The sequence below is a fragment of the Paroedura picta genome, chromosome 12, assembly GCF_049243985.1.
Source record: "Paroedura picta isolate Pp20150507F chromosome 12, Ppicta_v3.0, whole genome shotgun sequence".
Lineage (NCBI taxonomy): Eukaryota > Metazoa > Chordata > Lepidosauria > Squamata > Gekkonidae > Paroedura > Paroedura picta.
This window is the reverse complement of record NC_135380.1, coordinates 9,880,491-9,903,122: the sequence shown is the minus strand read 5'-3', so window position 1 is coordinate 9,903,122 and position 22,632 is coordinate 9,880,491. Positions and strand designations below refer to the sequence as shown.

The window sequence follows — 22,632 nt, the reverse complement described above, 5'->3', positions numbered from 1 at the left end:
ATGCACAAGAGCTTTATGCAGTTTGTCAGTGGTAACAATGCAGTTAAGAAACAGCTACCGGTTAAGCCTTTTCCCAGAGGTGTGACAGGTTGCAAAGTGCTTTAAGTGGTACAGGGCAAAATAATGCATTCTGTTTGAATGGGCAGCCACAGGAGCTGGTCCGACAGCCGGAGACGCCCTCCGAAGCCAAGAAGCCCCGAGCATTTTAGCAAACCACAGTCTGCGGCAAATCAGAGCACGATCCGTGTGACTGCACTGCAGTTGCATAGTGATTCCACACTTCGGTAGAGTCTTGCAAGGCCAGTCCCAGCATTGGAGAAAGCCATCAATCTCACACAGTTCGCCTGTAGATCTATGGTAATCAGATCCCACAAAAAGACAAGAGTTGCAGCACCTTTCACAGGATCTTGCAAAAAGTATTGTGATCAGTGACCTTTGTCATGGGCTAGGGCAGGGGTGGCTAAACTGTGGCTCTCCCGATGTCCATGGACTACAATTCCCATAAGCCCCTGCTAGTATGTGCTGGTTTATGGGTCACCATAAGTCGGCTGTGACACAATGACACTTTCTACCACCGCCACTACTCCAGCTTCTTGAGGTCAAACAGATACTTTTGTGAAGTCCACAAGCAAAACATAGAGGCCTTCTAGCTACCTTCAATTCGGCGGGTTCCTACAGTTGCCTAGGAACCAGGAAACCCCCTCTCCCCAGTTTTCCTTCAACAGAAGCTGGATGCAATAAAAATTGCAGGAAATGCATTTCACTCCATGGGTAGATTAGCAAGAAAGACCTGCTAACTTCTGCATAACAAGTTGTCATTAAAGATACTGGTACAGAAGTTGGGTTGTCTTTTTTTTTTTTTATAAACCCAACTTGTGGTCAGGCCTGGTTTAGAATCATCAAGGCCTCTGTGCCTCTCAGAACCTTCCTCAAAGTCCCAAGAGGAACGAGCGTAAGGGAGAGAAAAAACCCCTAGAACTCAAAAGTCTAGCTTTGCATGTGAAGCCACTATTTAAATGACACATCTAGCTAGATTTGTTTGTAGAGTCCAGAGCAGATGTTGCCTGTAGTTCTAGGAGTTTACTTATGAAGTCAAAAAACTGGTTCTCTTAAAATGAAAGCAGACCTAATCAAGATGACCCAAAAGCCACAAGAATCCATGTCGAAAGTCTGCCTTGGGGTGGGATGGTACCTTTTTCTTCCCCTTCTTCAACACCATTCACATCACAATGGTCCCCGAATCAAGAGGTCCCACTTTCTGAGCTTGGAGATGTTACTGAATTCCCACCTCTCATGTATCTGTTCAAAGGACCAGGAACGCTCCTAGGGAAAAAGGTTGTGGCAGTATCCAAAGGAGCCTTGATAGAGAACTGGGAACCTTTCATAGAATCATAGAGTTGGAAGGGACATCATAGGTCATCTAGTCCAACCCCCCTGCATTATGCAGGACAACCCTATCACTCATCCACTGTAACCTGCCACCCTCTTAAGCCTTCACAGAATCAGCCTCTCTGTCAGATGGCTACCCAGCCTCTGTTTAAACATTTCCAAAGATGGAGAACCCACCACCTCCAGAGGAAGCCTATTCCACTGAGAAACCGCTCTGTCAGGAACTTCTTCCGGATGTTCAGACAGAATTTCATGAATGCCCATCATACAGAACACATCTCAGACCCATATGGCTTAAATGTTGATTCTCTACTTCATCAGCCTGGTTTGATACTCAAATCAGCTTATCAAAAATCACACATCTTGAACTTCTGCGAGGGAGTCAATCTCAAGCAAAGTCATGACCCATAACACAAGGCACAGTTTTTACCCAGTTATCAAAAACAGAAGGCCATCCAAAACACGAAGAGACATACACAGTGGTACAGCCCTGTGAATCTCCCACATCAGAGTACTCCACAGAGCTGTTGCCCCCACGGAAAAGACCCTGTCACGTGTCACCAGACCACTAAAATTAGGAGCAAGAGCTCTGAAAATGATGTGGCATCCAGGGTGTAACCTAGGGGAGGAAGTGGTCCTTAAAGTATCTTGGTCCCAGGTACCCCAAGTCATCTGATCATAATTGATCAGAACTTCTTCATCATTTGACAAAATATGGCACAGATCCTCTTAAAGCAAGAAGGTGGCTGGCTCAGGGCTGGAGCTCCTGATATCCATGTAGGTTGACCCAAATTCAATCCCCGGCATCTCCAGCTAAAGAAACTCAGTTAGTGGTGTTGGGAAAAGCCTAAAAATCTTGGAGAGCCACTAGCAGTCTGAATACATGACAACTAGGTCAAACATGGATCAATCATTTCACTGGATGTCAGACAGCTTCCCATCTTCAGTCCCACAGGATTCCCATGGCAATTCTGCAGATGACAGTGGCCACGCCATAAATACAGGCTTACAAATTGCACAACCTGTGATCAATTTAAGCTGGATGCATGTTCCAGGGGGGAATGACAACCCTACTACTCACTGCTCCCTAAACAGACATCTTGGACATTGTAAGGACAAGCTCTTACAAAGCTTCCCTCTATATGGATTTGGGGAGGGGGAGTTCTTTAGAGATGCAAAGTGGCTATGCAGTTGCTGGGGGCTTCCCCTTTACTTGCAAATACCCTGAACGATTTGGCTGGGAGGCCCAATTGCTTTGACACTAAAGGACATGGAGTGCAACCAAAGGAAATGACCTGGCCACGGAGGTGCAGAGTGTTAATTAATGACCCACGCTGAAACCAGTCAAGACAGCTCACCATATAAGGTATGATAAAATCAAAGTCCAGTGGCACCTTTAAGACCAACAAAGATTTATTCAAGGCGTGAGCTTTTGAGTGCAAGCACTCTTCTACTGGACTCTTGATTGTATTGTGCTACTTCAGACCAACATGGCTACTCATTTGAATCTATCCATATAAGGTATGGTTTCTGTTGTTCTTGGGGATGGTCAAAGGATGGGGTGGCGGGCAGGCTTACTCCCAATGTCCCCCAAAACACAGGGTCATCAACAAGTGGCATTTCTTTGATACAAAGAACATGATATGGCTGGGTGCAATCTGGAAGGAGATGATGGTGATGCCGAAAACAATTTAAGAGAGCTGCTTTGCTGGCTCCGGTTGGGAACTGGAAGCAGGATTCATGCACCCTTTTGGGAGGAGGAGGGGGAGAGGGGGGGCCTTGAGCCCTGGGGGAGGGAAAGAGGAGTGTGCTGGTGAGAGAAGCCAGGTAACCAGCAGCCCAGCATGCAGCCCCTTAAGAAAATCCCCTTAAGAAAATCTGCCCCTTAAGAAAATCCCCACCCCAAACAGCAAAAATAATCTGGTTACAGGGCAGGGGAAGGGGAAGAATTCAGACCTATGATCACAGTGTATTGTTTATTTACGAACAGCCTCATGTGGGATTCTACCTTGTAGTCCGATGGTGGCCCAGCTGTGGCTCTCCAGAAGTCCCCAGAGGACAATAACTATGAACTCCTGGCAGCCTATGTGTAGGGCAGTACCATCGCTTCCACCACCCAACTGAGCCCTGGCAAGCGGCATCCCTTCCCCACCCCAGAATTTAAATGCTTTGTTGTGTTTCCCTTGCATTTTTTCCCTGTGGGAAACCCCAGTGACGTCAAGCCCCGTTTGGGAGAAATTTCTCTCCCAGCGGCTCCGAGTCCCAATTACGCCTCCCTACGAGCTCACCCTCTGCCAGAGCTCTCTTTTTTTGTGCAACCACAGAGACCAGCCTGATCCTGGCAGAGACAAGACACGTGGATTTTACTCAGGCCTTCCACTGGTTTGGGGAAGGTAGTTTTGCATACATTCCAGCCATCTCGATTTCTTTGGGATGGTCTTTAAAAAAAAAAAAAAAGCAACCCAAAACAGGAGAAGACTTGCAACGCCACTGCAGACAGAATGAGGCCTGCAGCACTATGCAAACCGGGGGAGATTCTTGGTGTACATTATTGTGTAAACCGCTACACCACGAGAGCCAGTGTGGTGTAGTGGTTAAGAGAGGTGGACTCAAAACTGGAGAACTGGGCTTGATTCCCCCATTCCTTCCCATGCAGCCAGTTGGGTGCCCTTGGACCAGTCACAGTTCTCTTAAGGCTGTTTTTGCAGATCAGTTCTGTCAGAGCTCCCTTCACCCCACCTACTTCACAGGGTGTATACTGAGGGGAGAGAAAGGGAAAGGTGTTTGTAAGCCACTTCCTTCAGGTAGTGAAAAGCAAGGTATTAAAAAAAAAAAGCTCTTTTTCTTCTTCTCTAAGGTGCTGGTAAGCCACAACCAACTACAGTTTTCAAGACAAGACACAAAACAGGTTGTGTGCTGTTCTCCACCTTTGTGTGGATTCTACAGCACTGTACCTCACTGAGGTCTCTGTCTACCCAGGCTCCATCCCCAAATCTCCAGGGGCTTCCAAGCCTGCATCTAGACACCCTAGTCCCCCGTTCCCTGCCGGTGGCCCAGAGGGACTTGAGAAATCTAAGCACTGACTTCATGGCTAGTCTTCTTTCTCTGGGTTAGACCTCCCTCCCTGGAGGACATTGGCCTCCTGATCCCAAAGTGGCAGTTGGCGCTTCCCAGTCGGCATGCAAGAAAGGGCCGCAAGAACCCAGAGCCAACCTGATCCCTTCCATCTGCCCAATTCTCAATCTGCCCCATTTCACAGAACCGGCATCTCTATCTAGCCTCTGTTTCAAAACTTCCAGAGGAGAAGCCACCACCTCCAGAGAGTTGGTAGACCTACTGTTTCCTCTCTGGGGGGTGTGACCAGACAGAAGGACACACAGTGATGAATCCCCAAAAGATGCAGCAACTGTGAGAAGCATCTAAGTGTTCTTTCCAAAATGAACTGGGGGGAAAGGGATTTAACCCCCCCGCCTTGTGGCACAGAGTGGTAAGGCAGCAGACATGCTGTCTGAAAGCTCTGCCCATGAGGCTGGAAGTTCAATCCCAGCAGCCGGCTCAAGGTTGACTCAGTCTTCCATCCTTCCGAGGTCGGTAAAATGAGTACCCAGCTTGCTGCTGGGGGGTAAACGGTCATGACTGGGGAAGGCACTGGCAAACCACCCCATATTGAGTCTGCCATGAAAACGCTGGAGGGCGTCACCCCAAGGGTCAGATATGACTCGGTGCTTGCACAGGGGATACCTTTACCTTTAATCGAATAATATTGACCTCTCAGCCTTGCCACATGACTTCATCCACCCCAAACAGAAGCTTCTGGGACTGAAGTTGGTAAAAAAAGGGGTAGTGGGGGGTTGAGAGCTGTTTCGGGCAGAGGTTGAACTTTCAGTCAACTTTAAAAAGGCCCTGCAATCTTCCAACACACAGGAAGAATCAGATTTAAACTTTAATGGCCTTGTTAACGGGCCTGCGAGAAAGCGGATCTGAGGAAAACCTGGGCGGGAAAGGGCCTCTCTTTCAAGCAAATGCCAAGGAGGCTTTCTGATTCACACCCCAGAACCCAAGTAAACAAAAAGACACTTGAGGGACCTTTCAACAAGCTCGGCAAAGCTTAAACCGATACCTGGGTTTGATGGACAAATCAAATCTCCACAAGCTCCACTTCCCCTTTAAAATAAAATAAAAAAATCCATGCGCTATTGAGTTTCTACCCTCCAAGTAGCACCTAGAGATCTCCCACTATTGCAATGGATCTCCAGATGACCAAGTTCAGAGCCACTGCACTATAGTGGTTAAGAGCCATGGCCTCTAATCTGGAGAACAGGATTTGATTCCCCACTCCTCCTCCACATGCAGCCAGCCGGGTGACCTTGGGCTCGTCACAGTTCTCTCAGAGCTCTCTCAGCCTCACCCACCTCGGAGGGTGTCTGTTGTGGGGAGAAAAAGCGAAAGGCTTTTTAAGCCACGGTGGGAGTCCTTTGGGTAATGAAAAGCGGGGTCTAGCAAAACCACCTCTGCTTCTTCGCTGGAGAAAATGGCTGCTTTGGAGGGTGGACTCCAAGATGCCCTACTGAGACCCCTCCCCAAACTCCAGCCCAGCCATAGCCGATAACCCTGGTGCAAACGCATGAAGGCGTCTTATACTGAATTAGACTCTCAGTCCATCAAAGTCCGTATTGCCTAGTCAGACTGGCAGCATCACTCCAGTCTCGGGCTAAAGTTTGTCACATCACTTGGTCCTTCTAACTGGAAAGGCCAGGAATTTAATCTAGGCCCTTCTACAGATACTCTGGAATATCCTGTATGGGTCGTGGGAAATCTCTACCCTGTGGTCTGTTCTCAAAGAGTTACCCCTCTCAGCGTGGCATCAACATGGCTGAAGCCCAGATGGCGAGGACACCGCAAGGTCTGTGTGCGCCACCGAGCATATCTTATCTCCCCATCGCCGCGTGTGCAGACGTGCCCCAAGTAAGCTATTTCTTAAATTTTTATTTATGACGTTCTCCCTTCTGCATAGAGGCAACCCAAGGCTGTCAGCAAAGCCTGCTTTTAGTGCAAAAGGAGACCTGATGCATGCAACAGCAGCAGCAGCAAGAAGAAGAAGAATGGTAAGAACCAGTTCCATTTAAAAGAGCCAAAGCTGCGTTAAGACTAAGGAATCTGTCCCCAGAAGGATGAAAAGAAAGCTTGTCGCTAAAGGAACATCGGCCAGCCTGCTGACCCTCCGAGATTAAAACACCCTTGTATCGTGGCTGGTTTGGCCTCCATCACCCCATTTGTGAAGTCTCCAGTTGCCAGCAATATCAGGAGGTTTTATCGAGGCCCTGGGGGCAGCGATCCTCCACGGGGCACCTATGCTCTCCCTGCCCAAAGAGCTCATGTTGGCATGCCTCTGCTCTGTCAGATTAGAAGGTGGCTCAGAAGAGCCAGGAGGCACTTCTGTTGGGTCTGCAAGAAGGAGGACCTGTTCAGAATTAGCTGCCTCCAATACAAGAAGACACACAGCTCGAAACTGCTGACATTTTGGGACTGGCCTCGCCTCCCAGGCCAGTCCTTTTGTGGTTCCGCTGACTGCCTGTCCTCAAAATCCCCCAAAGTCCACCAACCCAACCAGCACGGATGCTAAAAGAGGAGCTGCAGCTCAGTCAATGGCAGAGCATCTGTTCGGAATGCAGGAGGTCCCAGGTTCAATCCCCGGCATCTCCACTTAAAGGACAATAAAATCAGAGACCAGTAACACCTTTAAGACCAACAAAGATTTATTCAAGGCATGAGCTTTTGAGTGCAAGCACTCTTCGTCAGACAGTGATGGGAAAGACCTCTGCCTGAGACCCTGGAGAGCCAGGGGGTTACGGTAATTGTAGTCCATGGACATCTGGCCAGGCACAGTTTGGCCACCTCTGCCCTCGAGCGTCAACAAGGCAATTTATATGAATCTGATATATCACAAAGTTTACAGGTTTCCTTTCCCCAGGAAACTCCTTTTATATCAGCTATAACCAGGCAGGGCCTGTTAAGTCCTCCAGTAGATTTGAGCTGTTTTTTAAAAAAATATTTCATGGCCTCGTTTTGAGATTCCTAGCTTGTTTTTCTGTTGGTCTTGTCCTGTTGGTTTTTAATGGCTGCTGGATCAAGGCTTTAAAAAAAACGCCAGCCTAAACTGATTCGCTATGTTGGGTTGAATTTGGATGTTTAACTGCTGTACTTGCCCTGTGTTGTAATTCACTTGGATCGGCTTCTCCGGAGAGGCAGCATATAAATCTCCTCAATAAATAAAGGAAAGATATACACAGAGGGCAGGGCCTCGCTGGACCATCTCCAAGGACAAACAGAACCAGAGTCATTGTCCCCAAGTGATGCTGGACCAAGGGCTTGCAAGGAAAGCAACGTCATCTCAGACAGAGCTGAGATGTTTACTGGAAGCCAAATACATCTGATCCTAAGTCAGTGGAGCGTTCTAGTGAGATCCCCCCCTTTGAGGCAACATGCAAAGGAGAATTTAAAATGCCAGAGGATTTAATGCCGCTGCTAGAGGCTACTGGAATTTTAAAAAAGAAACAGCTTAAAAGGGGGATTAGATATGTTGGTGGAGAATAGGTCTGTAGTGACTGAGGAGGCAACATCAGGGCCAGGTGGCAACATCAAGGGAAGGCCCCAGCTCCTGTGCCCTGTAGTTGGCCCTCCAAGGAACTGGTTGGCTGTTGGGTGAGACAGGAGGCTGGACTAGATGGACTCCTAGGCTCTTCTTATGCACTTAAGCATATAAGTCTCCCAAAACTCACGTTGTTCAAATTGTTCTATGACAGCAACAAGTCAAATGAGTTGGAGAACTTCCACAACCATTAGAAAATCAAGACTTTGATTTACACAGATCTGTACGCCGGCATAGATTTGTATGCGGAACATACCAATGACCCCCGACTGATTATGGCTAGATCTAGGATCTGGGTCTCTTTCTCACTGAACCCCTTTGTCCTGCAAATGCCTCTAGCATGATGTACTTGGAGCACGTAAATAGCCTTTTGTTGGCTCTGGAATGCTTAAAATTGCCTTTGAGAATTAAGAGTTATTTGTCTGTTCATTCGTGTCCCGTGTCCCCCCCCAAAAAATCTCCTTGCCTGATTTTGCTAACCCTGTAAATGACTAAGCCCCATTTTGAGACATGAATTACGTAATTTATAAGGCCCTGTAATGTAGGTTCAGAAAGGGAGGGGCTGAAAAAGAACAATGGCTTGCCCATTGGCCATTTATCGAGTATCCAAGGGCTTGGGAACTGGGGTTTTCATCAGCTGACTGCCTGGCTCGTTCTGTGTAGTCCGTCTGTACGTTAGCTAGTCCAGTCTGGATGAAGCCCGTTCTCGCAAGAGTCTACAGTAAGGCCTAACTTGGCACATCCTTTGAGCCTGCCTTAGAAGTCTGCTTCACATCCTAGACTGCCGTTCTGCCCACGAGCCCCATGCTGGCTCTCCCTGAGAGCACAGACTAGAACGTAAACTGGTTTAAGGCACTACAATGTCTCTTGTGCAAAAAATAATGTGCACAGAGCTCAGGGGAGCTAAACATTCTTTGTACAGTATGCATCCCTTTTCCTAATATCTGGCCTTATTAAAGGAAGATTCTTACATAAACCATCATGAAGTAGGACTCAGGCCCTACCTATCTGCGAGACCGCCTATCTACTTATGCCCCCCACAGGGCACTCCACTCTGCAAGTATGAATGTGCTAGCTGTCCCGGACCCCCGGGACATTCGCCTGGCCTCAACCAGGGCCAGGGCTTTTTCGGCCCTGGCCCCAACCTGGTGGAATGAGCTCCCGGAAGAGCTGAGGGCCCTTTTGGAGTTGTGAGCTTTCCACAGGGCCTGAAAGATGGACCTCTTCTGCCAGGCATATGGTTGAGGCGAGGGGGAGGTCCTTCAGTGCTGGTTAGATCAGGACCCTCGCTCCTAATGAGAGAGCTCCTTGAGCGTAAGTGGGACAGGGGGTGAGAGTTTAGAACTCTATTGTAGCACCATCTTTTGATGTGTTAAGGGGATTTTTAGAGGTTGTATTATTCTTATTGTTTTATTGTAAACCACTGCGAGACAAATTGAGAGTTGTGAAATATAAATTTGAAGATGGATGGATGGATGGATGGATGGATGGATGGATGGATGGATGGATGGATGGATGGATGGATGGATGAATGAAGACACCGTTGGCTATTGGCTTTACGCCTGAGCCTGTCCAGGAACTAGGGCTGGCGGAATCAGCAATGACAACTCAAAAATGGATTAGGCCGATTGAGAACTGCAGTTCTTCGTGCTCTGTGAATTTGTTCTTCCTCGTGTCTTGACATACTTCTCCCCACCCCCCATTCCCTTCCCTCCTTATCATCTGGCCTCACCTGCTCAGAGCTTTTACTCTTGCTAGAATGAATGCCCATTCAACGGAGGTTATAAGTAGCTGCTTCTTGCATCTTTCCCTGCTCTGACAGAACTTGCTCTTGTTCCCTTGGTAAAATAGATGCCATCATTCATAAGGAAGGTCCCTGTTATTCTAATCTGCCATTTTATTCTGCTGCGGCTGGTGAATAGAAACCATTTTCATTCCAGAAGGCTGGTCCCCTTCCGACTCTCCGATCAAAATCCTCATATAACCTTGGGCATTGCAAATATATATATAATAATTTCCATCTTTTGAAAAAAAAAAGATTATAAATGACATTTCAGGTGGTCATACTGCTTAAGGCATTGAAGCACAGAGTTTTTTATTAGAGAAAAGAAAGGAACAGCCTTGAGATCTTTTAGGAGCCCGGGGCAAGACTTGTATTTTGACTTGTCACTTCTAAGCTCTGGCTTTCCCTTCCCCTGTAGTAGTTCTAATAGCTCCAAGTTGCCCATTCACATGAGAGCTCAAAAGTGTAGCTGGGCCAGCCCGGATTAGTAGTTGGATGGGGAACCTCCAAGGGAGTTGAAGGCCATTACACAGGCCAGGATACTGGCAAACCACCTCTGCTTGACTCTTGCCTTGAAAACCTCCTCAGCTGGAGCTTCACAGTGTCACCAGGAACTGGCTGCCACTGGACCAGCATACTTCCAACCCCTTCCCCATGTGCCACCTAAAAGTCACATCGGCCGACCCAAGCCAAAGGCAGGCTTCACTCTCCTCAACCCTTGAGTGCTCACTCCAAATCATGGTAGGCCACGCCGATGTACAAAAGCAGGCTCCAGCTCATAATTATAATTTATTTCCTTTCCTCGTATCCAGCCTTTCTCCCCAAGGCAGCTTACAGTGTCCCCTCTGTTTTAGCCTCACGACAACCCTGTGAGGTAGGTTAGGCTGAGAATGTGCAACTGGCCCAAGATCTCCCAGCAAACTGCCCATGGTTGAGTGGGGATTCGAACCTGGGTCTCCAAGATCCAAGTCTGATCCTCTAATCGAGGCTTGCTGAACCAGGGGGTTTGTGAAACCTTGGGGTTTCTTGACGGCCCTGGAAGGATTTCCCGAATAGGTGAGTTAATTTAATATATATATAAATACATATCAGGTATTATGTCTATATATGGTCATGTTGACCCGCTGCCCCCTCCCAAAATGACCAGTGATGTGCCTGGGGCGGGAGGTCATGGGAGGGGCCCCTATGGGCGTGTACACAGCTCTGCTTCCCAACCCTACTCTGCACAATGGAAATACTTCAGGAGCTTCTCAATGGTGAAAACTTTTGAGGAAGGCTGCTCTAACCACTACACCAGGGGTGGCCTAACTGTGGCTCTCTGGAGGTCCATGGACTACAATTACCATGAGCCCCTGCAGGCACTGTTGGGCCACTCCTGCACTGCCCATGCTGGCTTTCTAGAAGAGCATCATCAGCTAAGCTCAGGGGTTGTCAAACTGCGGCCCTCCAGATGTCTGTGGACTACAATTCCCATGAGCCCCTGCCAGGGGCTCATGGGAATTGTAGTCCACGGACATCTGGAGGGCCGCAGTTTGACTACCCCTGAGCTAGAATAAAAATGTGGTGAAGGCACCACAGGTTCTTCTATTGAACGGATAAGCCCAGAAATCAGACCCAGAGAGCAGAGTGCCAGCATAATAAGTGGGGTGGGGGAAGAGTTAGAAGGTTCTGAATTTAACCCACTCTCACCCCCCACCCCCATAAGTATCAGAGATATCATAGAACAGGATCATAGAGTTGGAAGGGGCCATACAGGCCATCTAGTCCAATCCCCTGCTCAACGCAGGATCAGCCCTAAGAATCGCTGCCCCCCCTTCCCCAGAAGGCTGGAAGGTTTGCTTCTGAATTCTGGCTCTCAAGTCGTCTGAGGTTAGAACGTCTGTAGCAGCCTAGTGGGGCTTGCTTCGCGTAAACCACAGGCAAGAGCGGCTCGAAGTTAATGATGGTAACCGTCACATAGCAACATGTTACCGAAACCATCTCTCAAGATAACATCAGACACCCGCCTCCCCCTCCCCCTCCGCGCACCGTTTTCCCAGCCCTTGGGTGGTGGTGTGTGCATGTAGGGGGTGGGGGGTGGAACAGCTTAGCAACAGCACCCTAGAATACAGATAAAAATCTTTGATGAGATATTTAAAAACTTTACACAAAGTGGGAGGGGGCGGAGGATGCTGAGCTGACGGTAGCACTTTCTTAAAGGGGACAATCACTCTAGTTCTCCTAAGGTCCCTCACAAAGGGCATTCGTTTTTATTATTTGAATAAAGACTCCAGACTCTTCTGGAGGGAGGGTCAGGAGGACTCTGGTTTTGTGTGTCATTTTGCCTCATCAAAAATCCCCCCCCCCATTTATTTATTTTTTTGCTTGTGTTTTGAAGTATTTTTTTTTTAAAAAAACATTATTTTTCTCTCTCTGTTAGGAACGGAATATAAGAATTTCATCTCCTTCAGATCTCTCAGGAGTTCATAACTGGCTTTTCCCCATACATTTATTTATCCTGTCATTATTAATTCCTCTTTCTCCCACCCCACCTTTTTCACTATCTTAGAACGGCACCTATGGGGATACACTGTCCTCACAACAAGCCTGTGAGGTAGAGTCAAAGGCTGCAGAGTTTCAAGGCAGAGTGGGAGAAACCTGAAGACCTCCGAACCGGCAGCCTCAGGCCAAGCCTATCCACCTCCACTGCAAAAGTAACCTGGAGACCAAAGAGTTAAGCAAAAGGCGCTCATTTCAGCTTCCAACTGAACCAACATAAAGTCAGGAGAAGGGCCAATAAAGTGATCCTGGAGGCAACAGTTGATTCTCACTCTTTCTCGAAATCCGTTCCTTGGCATCACCAGAATGTGCTGCTTTCAGCAAATCTCAACTGCCATTAAAACACACATGCACACACCACACACACACACACACCACACACACACACTGTATGCCTTATGGGCCCAGGGGAATGAGAGAGAGGTTAACTTTCAGCCCACACAACTTCCTTGCCTCTCTCTCCCACGCGCCTGGAAGTACCATACAGCTGTGCGTGCAAGTAAATGAAGCAGACCCATGGAGGGGTGGGGTGGGGGGCTTTTGTGGATTTCCTTAGGGCCAAGGGTTCCAGCCAAGGGTCCCCCAAATCAGTGACCTCTCCCTAAGTTAGTCGGGCAAACTCCATCTCCCCGAAGGCGATATGGTGGGAAACGGGGAATTGGGGGGGGGGGGAGGAGACCCACAGGAATTCAAACATACATTTATGTTTAAGCTCCCTTCCCCCTATAAAGCCAAAATGAACACAAACGCCTTAGTATAACCCGACCTTCCATCAGTAAGGAGGGAGGAAAGAGCTTCATTGGCAGATCAAAGGATCCGGCAAGGAAAGCAGCCGCCGCCTCGATTAGGGGTCACCCAGCAGTCATCGGGATAGATAGAGAGTGAAAATGTTCCCGGGCGCTCCTGTCCCGGGAACGAGAAGTATCCAAAAACATGGACGAGAGATCCGGTAACAAAACTGAACAGCTCCTTGGCCGGAGGAAGCACAGCCCGGGTGAAACTGACCAGCCTCTTGTCCGAAGGAGCCCCCAGTCCTTGTGAAACTAGCCAGCACCTCGCCAAAGCAGCCCCCAGCCCTTGTGAAACTGACCCGCCCCTTGGCCGAAGGAGTCCGAGCCCTTGTGAAACTGACCAGCCCTTGTGAAACTGACACCCACAGCCCTTGTGAAACTGACCAGCCTCTTGCCCGAAGGAGTCCGAGCCCTTGTGAAATTGACACCCGTCGCAAAAGAAGCCGCGGCAAGCGGAGCGACGTTCCTCCTGCCAGCCTCCCCCGGCAAGGATGGGAAGATGCGAGCGGCCCGACTTACCCGGCGAAGGGAAGGGATCCGCGTCGATTTTTTCCGTTTTGATGAGGGTCAGGGTGGGTTTCAGGTCCACGGCCGCCTTCATGGTGAGCTTGTCCAAGAGACAGGGGGGCACACGACGCGAACGACGGCCTGGGACGGATCGGGGGGGGGGGGGGGGCTCAGCTGGGAAAGCGCCCCCGGCCCGCGCGCCTCTCCTGCGCGCAAAGTTTGGGGTGGGAAGGAAAACGCGGGTCCTCCGCCTGGCTCCCGCCGGTCTCTTTCGCTCTTCGCGCCTCTTTCCGCGGTCCCTTCGCCGCCGCCTTCTCCTCCGGCACGGCCCGACGGGCTCTGGATCGCTCCCTTCCGCGTTCCCCTCTTTCTGCTAGGGCGTTTCTCGCGCGAATCGCCTCGGCGCGCTGGTCCTGCCCGCCCCCCCTTCTCTCGCAGCCCAGTAGCGGTTTGCAGGGTGAGGAGATCTGGGCTGCCGCCGAGGGGAGGAGGGAGAGCGGGGCCGGCCTCTGCTCCGTGACAGCGGCCGGGGGAGGGACGCGCCTCCCTCCGCCCAAGCGGCCTGTTTCAAAACCCCAGTGACCCGCCAGCTGCCCCCTCCCGCCCCCGCGCCCGGCGCGATGCTGGGGGAAAAACAGAACATAAAGCGGGGCACAGCTAGGGCCGTCCACGCGGAATCGCCTCTGCGCCCCCCCCCCCCAGATCCTATCAGAGTGGAATCCGATCTATACCAAAGGCAAACAAGGCAGTTCTTCTACTCCGCGTTAATCCGGAGTAAGAACCACTCAGCTGTCACTCCCACTGTCAAACATATGGCGGGGGAGGATAATGGAGGCGGGAAGGACAGGGATCCGCCCTTTAGCCATCCTGATTTGCGATCTTAAAAAGAGTATTGATCTTGTGAGGAACGATGCTCCCTCCCAATCAGGATGCCTTGTCGGTCCAGTCTGCTTAAAAGGAAGTCCCAGGGACTCCTCTGTAGGCTGGAGCAGTTGGCAAGCCCACCTGAACTAAACCCCTGGCTGTCACTCACTGGCTTCTTTGCCAGGCTGACCTGAACACTCAAGTCTTACACCGGCCTCTTTGAGCCCAGCTTAAGTGTGATGACGCCTTTCAGGCCAACACATTTTAAGTCAAGGCAGAAACTTTTGTGTGCAAGGACACAAAAGCTTAAAGCAGACTTTTGCAAACTTAGGAGCCCCCAAATTATTTTTCAGGCTTTGAGGAGCTCCAGAACTGGGCTGGAAGCGGTGCCAGCCAGCCACACCTCCCTGCCACGTCCAAGGAGGACTGGGGAGGGGGTCTGAGGCAGAGGTAGGCATCCAGGCTTCACTCACTTTTCCCAGGGGTGGTAGTCATGTGAGAATGCCACCCCCTGGTCAATGGAAGTGGCCATTTCCTGGCTCTCCCAGCAATGCCGGGAATAGCTTGTGGCCGAGTCCATTAAGGCAGGATGTAGGGGAAAGGCCCGGAGGCCTGGGAGACCCGGTTGGGAATGCCTGCTTTATACCTTGAACAAAGGTGCCGCTGGATTCAAACTGGGCTCCTGCAGTGCATTATAATACTGGATCCCAAGCTTGTTCTGCCCCTGTGGACCAACACAGATCCCCACTTGGATCTCTATGACACGACACTGGTGGTGGTTCCAGTGTCAGATGTGGATTTGAGACACCCCAGTTCTGATCCCCAATAGTGCCATGGAAACTTGCTGGGGGACCGTGGGCCAGGCATATCCTCCCTGCCTAGCCTACCTCACAGGGCTGTCGTGAGGATAAAATGGAGGAGAATGAGGTCGGCCTCTGTGGATGTCCGCTGGGGTCGAAGGCAAGCTAGAAATACAGTAAATAATCCTGACATGCAGTTTAGCCTGGCCGTGGCTGGATGAGATGGACTCTGTGGGACTGACCCAACAGGACTCTTGTATTTTACAGGAGGTGGGGAGCAGATGGTTTCAGTGCCATTTTTCTAGTTCAAATCCCGCTCAACTTTTATCCCAGTGGCGTTTAATTCCCCCACTCCTCCTCCACATGCAGCCAGCCGGGTGATCCTGGGCCTGTCACAGTTCTCTCAGAGCTCTCTCAGCCTTAGGTGACTTTAAAAGGGGATTACACGAACTCATATAGGATAGATCTTCATCAACAGGTACTACCCATCGAGGTCAAAACTGTCTACCCAGTCTGACAGCAACATTCCATTGTCTCAAAGAGAGGGTCCTGGACATCATCTACTGCAGGGGTAGTCAACCTGTGGTCCTCCAGATGTTCGTGGACTACAATTCCCATGAGCCCCTGCCAGCAAGCGCTGGCAGGGGCTCATGGGAATTGTAGTCCATGAACATCTGGAGGACCACAGGTTGACTACCCCTGCTCCATATGTCCATGGACTACATTTCCCATAAGCCCCTGCCAGAGCTTGCTGGCAGGGGCTCATGGGAATTGTAGTCCATGAACATCTGGACTACCCCTGATCTACTTGACTACCCCTGATCTACTGGCTGGTCCTTTTAATTGGAGATGCCAAGGTTAGAAATGTTTAAATAAATAGTTTGTAATGGAAATCCCATATGTGATGTTATTTCTTTTGCACTTGCAGTTTTGCGGAAGAAGGGCGGGGGGAAACACCGACTGAATAACAGCCAAGACATTAATGACACTACAGAGAAATGGCCTGAAATTATCAGGACTCTACTCTGGAGAACTGAGTTTGATTCCCCACTCCTTCACATGCAGCCAGCTGGGAGACCTTGGGCTAGTCAAAATTCTCTTATAGCTATTCTCCCAGAGCAGTTCTTTCAGAGCTCCCTCAGCCCCACCTCCCTCACAGGGTATCTGTTGTGGAAGGGAAGGCAATTGTAAGCCACTTTGAGATTCCTTCTGGTAGTGAAAAGCAGGGTATAAAAACCGACTTGTTCTAATATACATCAGGGGCCTCTAACTTTTTTGAGCCTACAAGCACCTTTGGAATTCTGACATAAGGCAATGGGTGGGCACACGCACAAAATGTCTATCTCCTCCCTCGCTCTAAAAGCCTTTGGCAGCCCCAGGCACCATCTTGGTGACCCCTGATCTCAAGACACACACACACATATCCCAAATCAGTGAAATGGTGGCAATTGTTGTTTTGTTCCTTCAGGAGGGGCGACTCCCCCTCCGCTCAAAGACGCAGAGCAGAGCGTGTCATGCCAAACCCAACTTACAGTTTGCAAGTCTTGTTGCAAAATCTGTGAGATCTGCATCACACCTGCACATAATGAGTACCACTGCTGGGGGGATGTCTTGGGTTGCACATCAAATATTTTATTGTCACTGAGACCACAAACGGCAAAACACAGATAGGAACTTATGACTCACAAAAGCACCAATTACTGGCACCTTCTTAAAAAAAAAATTATAATAACCTGGTGTGTGCGTGCATGTGTGTGTTTCTTCCTGTGGTTCGCTCACAGACAGAACCTTACCTTTTCACACCATTTGGGCAGGCTGGTTTTGCTTAGCTAGTAAATAGGTTTATGTATGAAACTTACATGGCTAGCGTATTTTGTATAAAATCCCGTTTTATAGTTTTGTATATAAAAACTTGCTTTTGTGTGTACAGGTTTCGTTTCATTCCATCCATCCATCCATCCATCTTTTTAACTGGAGATGCCAGGGATTGAACCTGGGGGCTGCTGTATGCCAAGCAGAGGCTCTACCGCAGCACCTTAGCCCCCTCCTCACCAGAAGCCCTTCTTCCAGGGTTGCCAATTGGCTGCAACTTTCACCACCGTGCCCTGCCAACATCCAGACAGCCACTTTTGCTGCCCTTTTCCTTGCAATGTTAAGTTGCCAGGTGTGGAAACCGGTCTGAGAAGTATGTATGGATTGTTCTCAAAGTCTCGGAGAACGAGATTAGTCTATGAGTCTTGAACTCCAACTTACTTCTCACATCTAATTTCCAGCTGTTCACAGGTCTTCCCAGCTGTTTGAATCCAATGTCTGTTGGATTTATCACCCAGTTACTTAAGCAGCTTGACTCTGACTAGCCCTTCCTAAGCAGCTTCACTCTGACCCGCCTCCCCCATATCTAAGGCTGGTTCAGATATCTATGCATGCAAAAGCTGGCACCTAGAATTAAATTTTGTTCTATAGACAGACACCGAGACTTCCAAATATCAGAGGAAAGCAGCAGCATTCCAGTTTCCAGGGAAATGGGGGCATTTGGAGAATTAAGATGTCACAGTTTCCTCTACATTCTCCCCCTCTCTGTTTTCTGATCTTTTTTTGTTCATAGCAGTGCAGGAGAAAGTGGAGCCTGGGAGAAAGGCAGGTTGGTTTGAGTAGAACATTATTCAGAAGCAGGTGACTACAATTAGGAGTTAGCCTGGCCCTTTTCAGCAACAGAAAGTTAGCAGATGAACGCCTCCCTCCCCCAAGCATACACCTGCATAATGGGGGGGGGGGGGATCTTGCTAAATGTCTGAGTGTCAGAATGCCTTTTTAATGTGAGTTTGCCAAACTGTCCTGAATAAGCCTATTTCCAGGCCTGCCGAGAACGCTTATTCTTATTTGAGATGCGTAGGTGAAAGGGGAAAGCGATTCAGGTTTGTTTGTTTGTTTGTTTAAAAAAATAGAGAGAGAAACAAGAATTTGGAATGGAATCAAAGAAGGATCACTTCAATGAGATCGCCTCCTCAGGGCTGGGTGTCAGGGACTATCTAAGGCAGGGGTAGTCAAACTGCGGCCCTCCAGATGTCCATGGACCACAATTCCCAGAAGCCCCTGCCAGCAAATGCTGGCAGGGGCTCCTGGGAATTGTAGTCCATGGGCATCTGGAGGGCCGCAGTTTGACTACCCCTGATCTAAGGATTTTGTTTGCATGTCTTTCACGTTCATTCACTGGATGCTGTTTGGTTTCAAATAATGTTGTCCCGCCTCTCCCCACACACACACACCTTCCACTAGTCAGGGTTTAGTGAAGTCGGCAGATGGGCAGGGACAGCCAAGAGATAAGAGCTTGTAAAGAAAGGGGTAAGCTCCACAGAGCTGCCAACTTCTAAAACTTGCCTGTGCCTCTGTTCCTCTAACAGCAGACAGGCCAATGTTTTTTGACTTGAGCGCCCTGCTTCTCTCCACGCCGTGCAAAGAACCCCCTCCTTGATTCCCGCAAATCAAGAGAAGTGTTTTGAGACCCGGGAGCAGAGCGGCCCTCTTTCCTTCCAGCCACTTGGCAGAATTGCGAAGAAATCCTTCCCCATTGAAAATCAGGCTCAAAGAAACAGCTGCCTTTAGGCAGGACTCATCACACTGCAAGCTAGGGAGGAGAAAGCATGATGCAATTTCCACCAGCCAATCGTCTTCCGCTTCTAAAAAACATTGCGTTGGAATGCTGTAACTTCCAGGGCCGTGAATGAGCACTTATGCAAACCCACAGGAGCATACACACACTGCCCTTCCTCTTGCGGACGGCCAGGAAGGAGGGGGAGATCAGGTGGGCCTGGGTGATGGAGCCACCTGCGGCTTCTATATGAGAAGTCCAAGTGCATCTGCGGTCCCAGGAGCAGGAACAAAGGGCCTGGACATGCCTCAGCACTCAGTGGTGCTCTGGATGGGACTCTGCCCCACCTCCACCCCCGGCCAGCAAATAGCAACGCTCAGGGCAGAAGACAAAGCCCAGGCCTCGGAACCTTGCCTGTCCGACAGCTGAGCGGTTGGCCTGGGGCTGTCAGCAGCGCCCCCCTCCCCAAGAAGGTTCTCACGGAAACAACTGCCAGCAAGCACAGGCGGAGAGTCCAATGGGAGAGCGCGCGAAGCTGGAGTGGCAGGAAGGAGCGAAGATCAGGGCCAGGGAGCTGAAATCCCCTGTCTCTCTGTGCTTCTCGAGAAAGATTGAACATTTGCAGAAAACTGATCTCTTCCAACTCTGGAGCTTGAATGCACGCTGAGGTCTCTGTCTTTTTAATGGTCTTGCTGCTGCTGCTGCAGGCTACTATTTAACATGAGGACCTTTTCCTATTGTTTAGCTTCACGCATGGAGGGGGGAAATTTTGGTAAATCATGGCAGGCCACGTTGCAAAAATATGAGGTCACCTGAACTCTTCTGAGGAACCTGCTGATCCAGAGAGATGGAGGGAAGTCAGCATTCAGAGAGAGAAAGAGAGAAAGAGAGAAAGAGAGAGAGAGAGAGAGAGAGAAAGAGAGAGAGAGAGAGAGAAAGAAAGAGAGAGAGAGAGAGAGAGAGAAAGAGAGAGAGAGAGAGAGAGAGAGAGAAAGAGAGAGAGAGAAAGAGAGAAAGAGAGAAAGAGAGAGAGAGAAAGAGAGAGAGAGAAAGAGAGAGATAGAGAAAGAGAGAGAGAGAGAAAGAGAGAGAGAGAGAGAGAGAGAGAGAAAGAGAGAAAGAGAGAAAGAAAGAAAGAAAGAAAGAAAGAAAGAAAGAAAGAAAGAAAGAAAGAAAGAAAGAAAGAAAGAAAGAAAGCCTTCGTACAGTCATGTTACCCTGCCCTAAATCATTCCTTCCCTTTCCTCTGCTCTTGATATCTTGTCAATCTTATGGGTCTTGACGGTGTTATTAGACTCGAATCCAGCTCTTATATTGCAGACCAACACAGCTACCCACCTAAGGCTGCTTCCAGAGGATGCCCAGCTGCAGGCTTTTGAAGACCGCAGCAGGAAGAGAATTCCTTGAATAATGGAAATGCCTTTAGAAGGCTGGCTACTGTTCATGCTATAGGTATCTGTGCCCCAAAGCAACCTGCAACAGCCCAGAACCGGGACCTTCAATCACCCCTGATCACCATTTGGGGTCTATTATCACAGTGGTCAGCCATACCAGGAATTCCCTGTAGGTACAAGACACCGTTCTGCTAGGGGGCCTTGAACTGTGGGCTTAAGAAATGCTCAGTTTGGTTTCAACCTTTGCACCAACGAATAATCGCAAGAGGGAGGGACCTGTCATGTTAATAAGGAAAACTCTTTACGGTGATAGGCCAGAACTGGTCATGGGTTGCTTCCGGAAGCCTGTCAACAACAACATGTCAGGCTTAGTCACTATTTTGCACAATGTTCATGCTTAAGTTGCTCATGTTGCTCACCCTGCCCCCTCTTCCCTTCTCCTGCTTTCCCCACCCTGACGTTAATGGAGTTGACTACCTCCCCTGCAGTGCCTCTCCGGCACGCTATCACTGCCTAGATTTCATCTTAATTAGCAGCCCTTTCCAGAAATCATGTGTCTCCCGCTGAGCAAAAGATATCAAAATCAGGACCAATTATATTCTTCCAAGGGAAACAGCTACAATAAAGGGCTTGAGCACAATGAGGCCATGGATGGAAAGAGCAGTGGGGAGAGCTCAGAGGTGACTGCTGGGTGTGGATCCACATTGGCAATGGAAGGAAACAAGCAAGTGGATGTAGGAATACTCTGGGGAGATACCTTTCCGGGAATTTGAAGTCAGATGAGAAAACACATTCAGGTGGGTAGCCCTGTTGGTCTGAAGCAATAGATCAACGTTGGCATCCTTCAGCAGTGTGTGTGTGTGTGTGCACACAAAAGCTTATTTCTGATGCACACGGAGGTTCTATTTAGGCATCACAGGAAATGCACTGGAAAAGATTGCAAGAAGGATGGTTGTTCTCCAGAATTGGTACATTGTCTCCACACATGATTTAATTCTTGGTTATGTCCAAATAGCCCTTCATGAACCATTCCTGCTTATTACTCTTGGAGTAAGCAGCTCAACATGCCTGGACATTTTGGTGGGGGCGACATCACTCTATGTGTATATAGGTGTTATTTCCTTGAAAAGGATGCCTTTCTTTGCCTGTCTGCCCTACAAGGATTTCCCAACACCTGGAGAGGCTTTTCTTTCTTTCTGGGATAACCCACTGCCACTGCCACCTGACCTTTGTAAGTAATTGCCCGCTGGGAGGGTCAGGGCTCTCATCTGACTTTCCCAGATCTGAGGTCTTGCCTCTGTGTCTCCTGCTGTCCAATGTCTGGTCACCATATGGGCAGATTACTGCCTTGTGCATCCTAGGAGGAATAACCACTTGCCAGCTGTAAGCCTTCCCCCCTAACATTCCTTTTCCAATAGCGTGTCTGAGATGGTGGAGGTGTATGTGGTACAGAGAACCCCTACCAGCATCCAAAGTCATAAAGCATTTATTTAAAAGAAAATGTTCACAAGCGTACTTTTAGTACAGCACCAGACTGAGCAAGGGGTTTAAAAGAAATGGGGAAAATGCAATTCCATCACTTTCTTTATACATGCCCTATTAGATGGCAAAATATAGAACAGCCTCCTTATCTTAGGAAGTTGTAGATCTCTGCAGATTTTACATTACTTTGAAGATTACTTCAGCTGTCCAGGCCAACACATGGCTAATAGCCCCTTTTTCCAGACCTCGGTTAAGAGTTCTGTATGCTCTGATGAAGTCAGTATCAAAGAGGCTTTGCACCCCCAAGTTTTATCACCTCTGCTTCTCCCCACTGCCCAGGCCAGGGAGGCGTTTCCTTCCTGAAGTATCTCCCAATCTTTGTTCCCTGTTTGAAGGGGGAAGGGGGAAGAGATTGACTTTACATTTGCATGAAGGTAGGCTGAGGGAAGTCTGGAAAGCAACTGAACTGACTCCCCCTCCCCCCTTTCTGCATGTTCTCTGTCCAGAGAAGACAGGAATTAAAACTAACAGTGGAGCTTTTGCTCAATTCAAACCTCTCCCCACCAAAAAAAAGTATGTCTTCACAATCTTATTCCACCTCTCCCTGGAATATGCTCCTTCCATCCATCCTTTCCTTTCGACTGCCCTGTTTCAAAAGCAGGTCAGCTGCCAGCATTCTGAGCCCTTCCCCAAGCCTGTTGGTGGAAAGTGGAGCTGAGCCTGAGCGACCCCATCAGGTTTTCAAGGCAAGAGACAAACAGAGATGGTTTGCTGCTGCCTGCCTCTGCATAACAATCTGAGACTTCCTTAGTGGTCTCCCATCCAAGTATTAACCACAGATGACCC

General features: G+C 49.2%; 1 protein-coding gene across 3 annotated transcripts in view; it reads right to left on the bottom strand.

Moving 5' to 3' along the window:
- Positions 1 to 22,632, bottom strand: part of ETS1 (ETS proto-oncogene 1, transcription factor) — a 103,007-nt gene that overhangs the window by 40,959 nt on the left and 39,416 nt on the right. Inside the window, exon 1 of one of the 3 annotated variants that reach the window (XM_077304911.1) lies at positions 13,670 to 14,243. The exons of the other annotated variants lie outside the window; for them this stretch is intronic. Within the exon in view, the coding sequence (XP_077161026.1) occupies positions 13,670 to 13,751 (82 nt within the window). The 5' untranslated portion in view covers positions 13,752 to 14,243. Of the gene's footprint in view, positions 1 to 13,669; positions 14,244 to 22,632 lie in introns of those variants that run through there. 3 annotated transcript variants of the gene reach the window in all.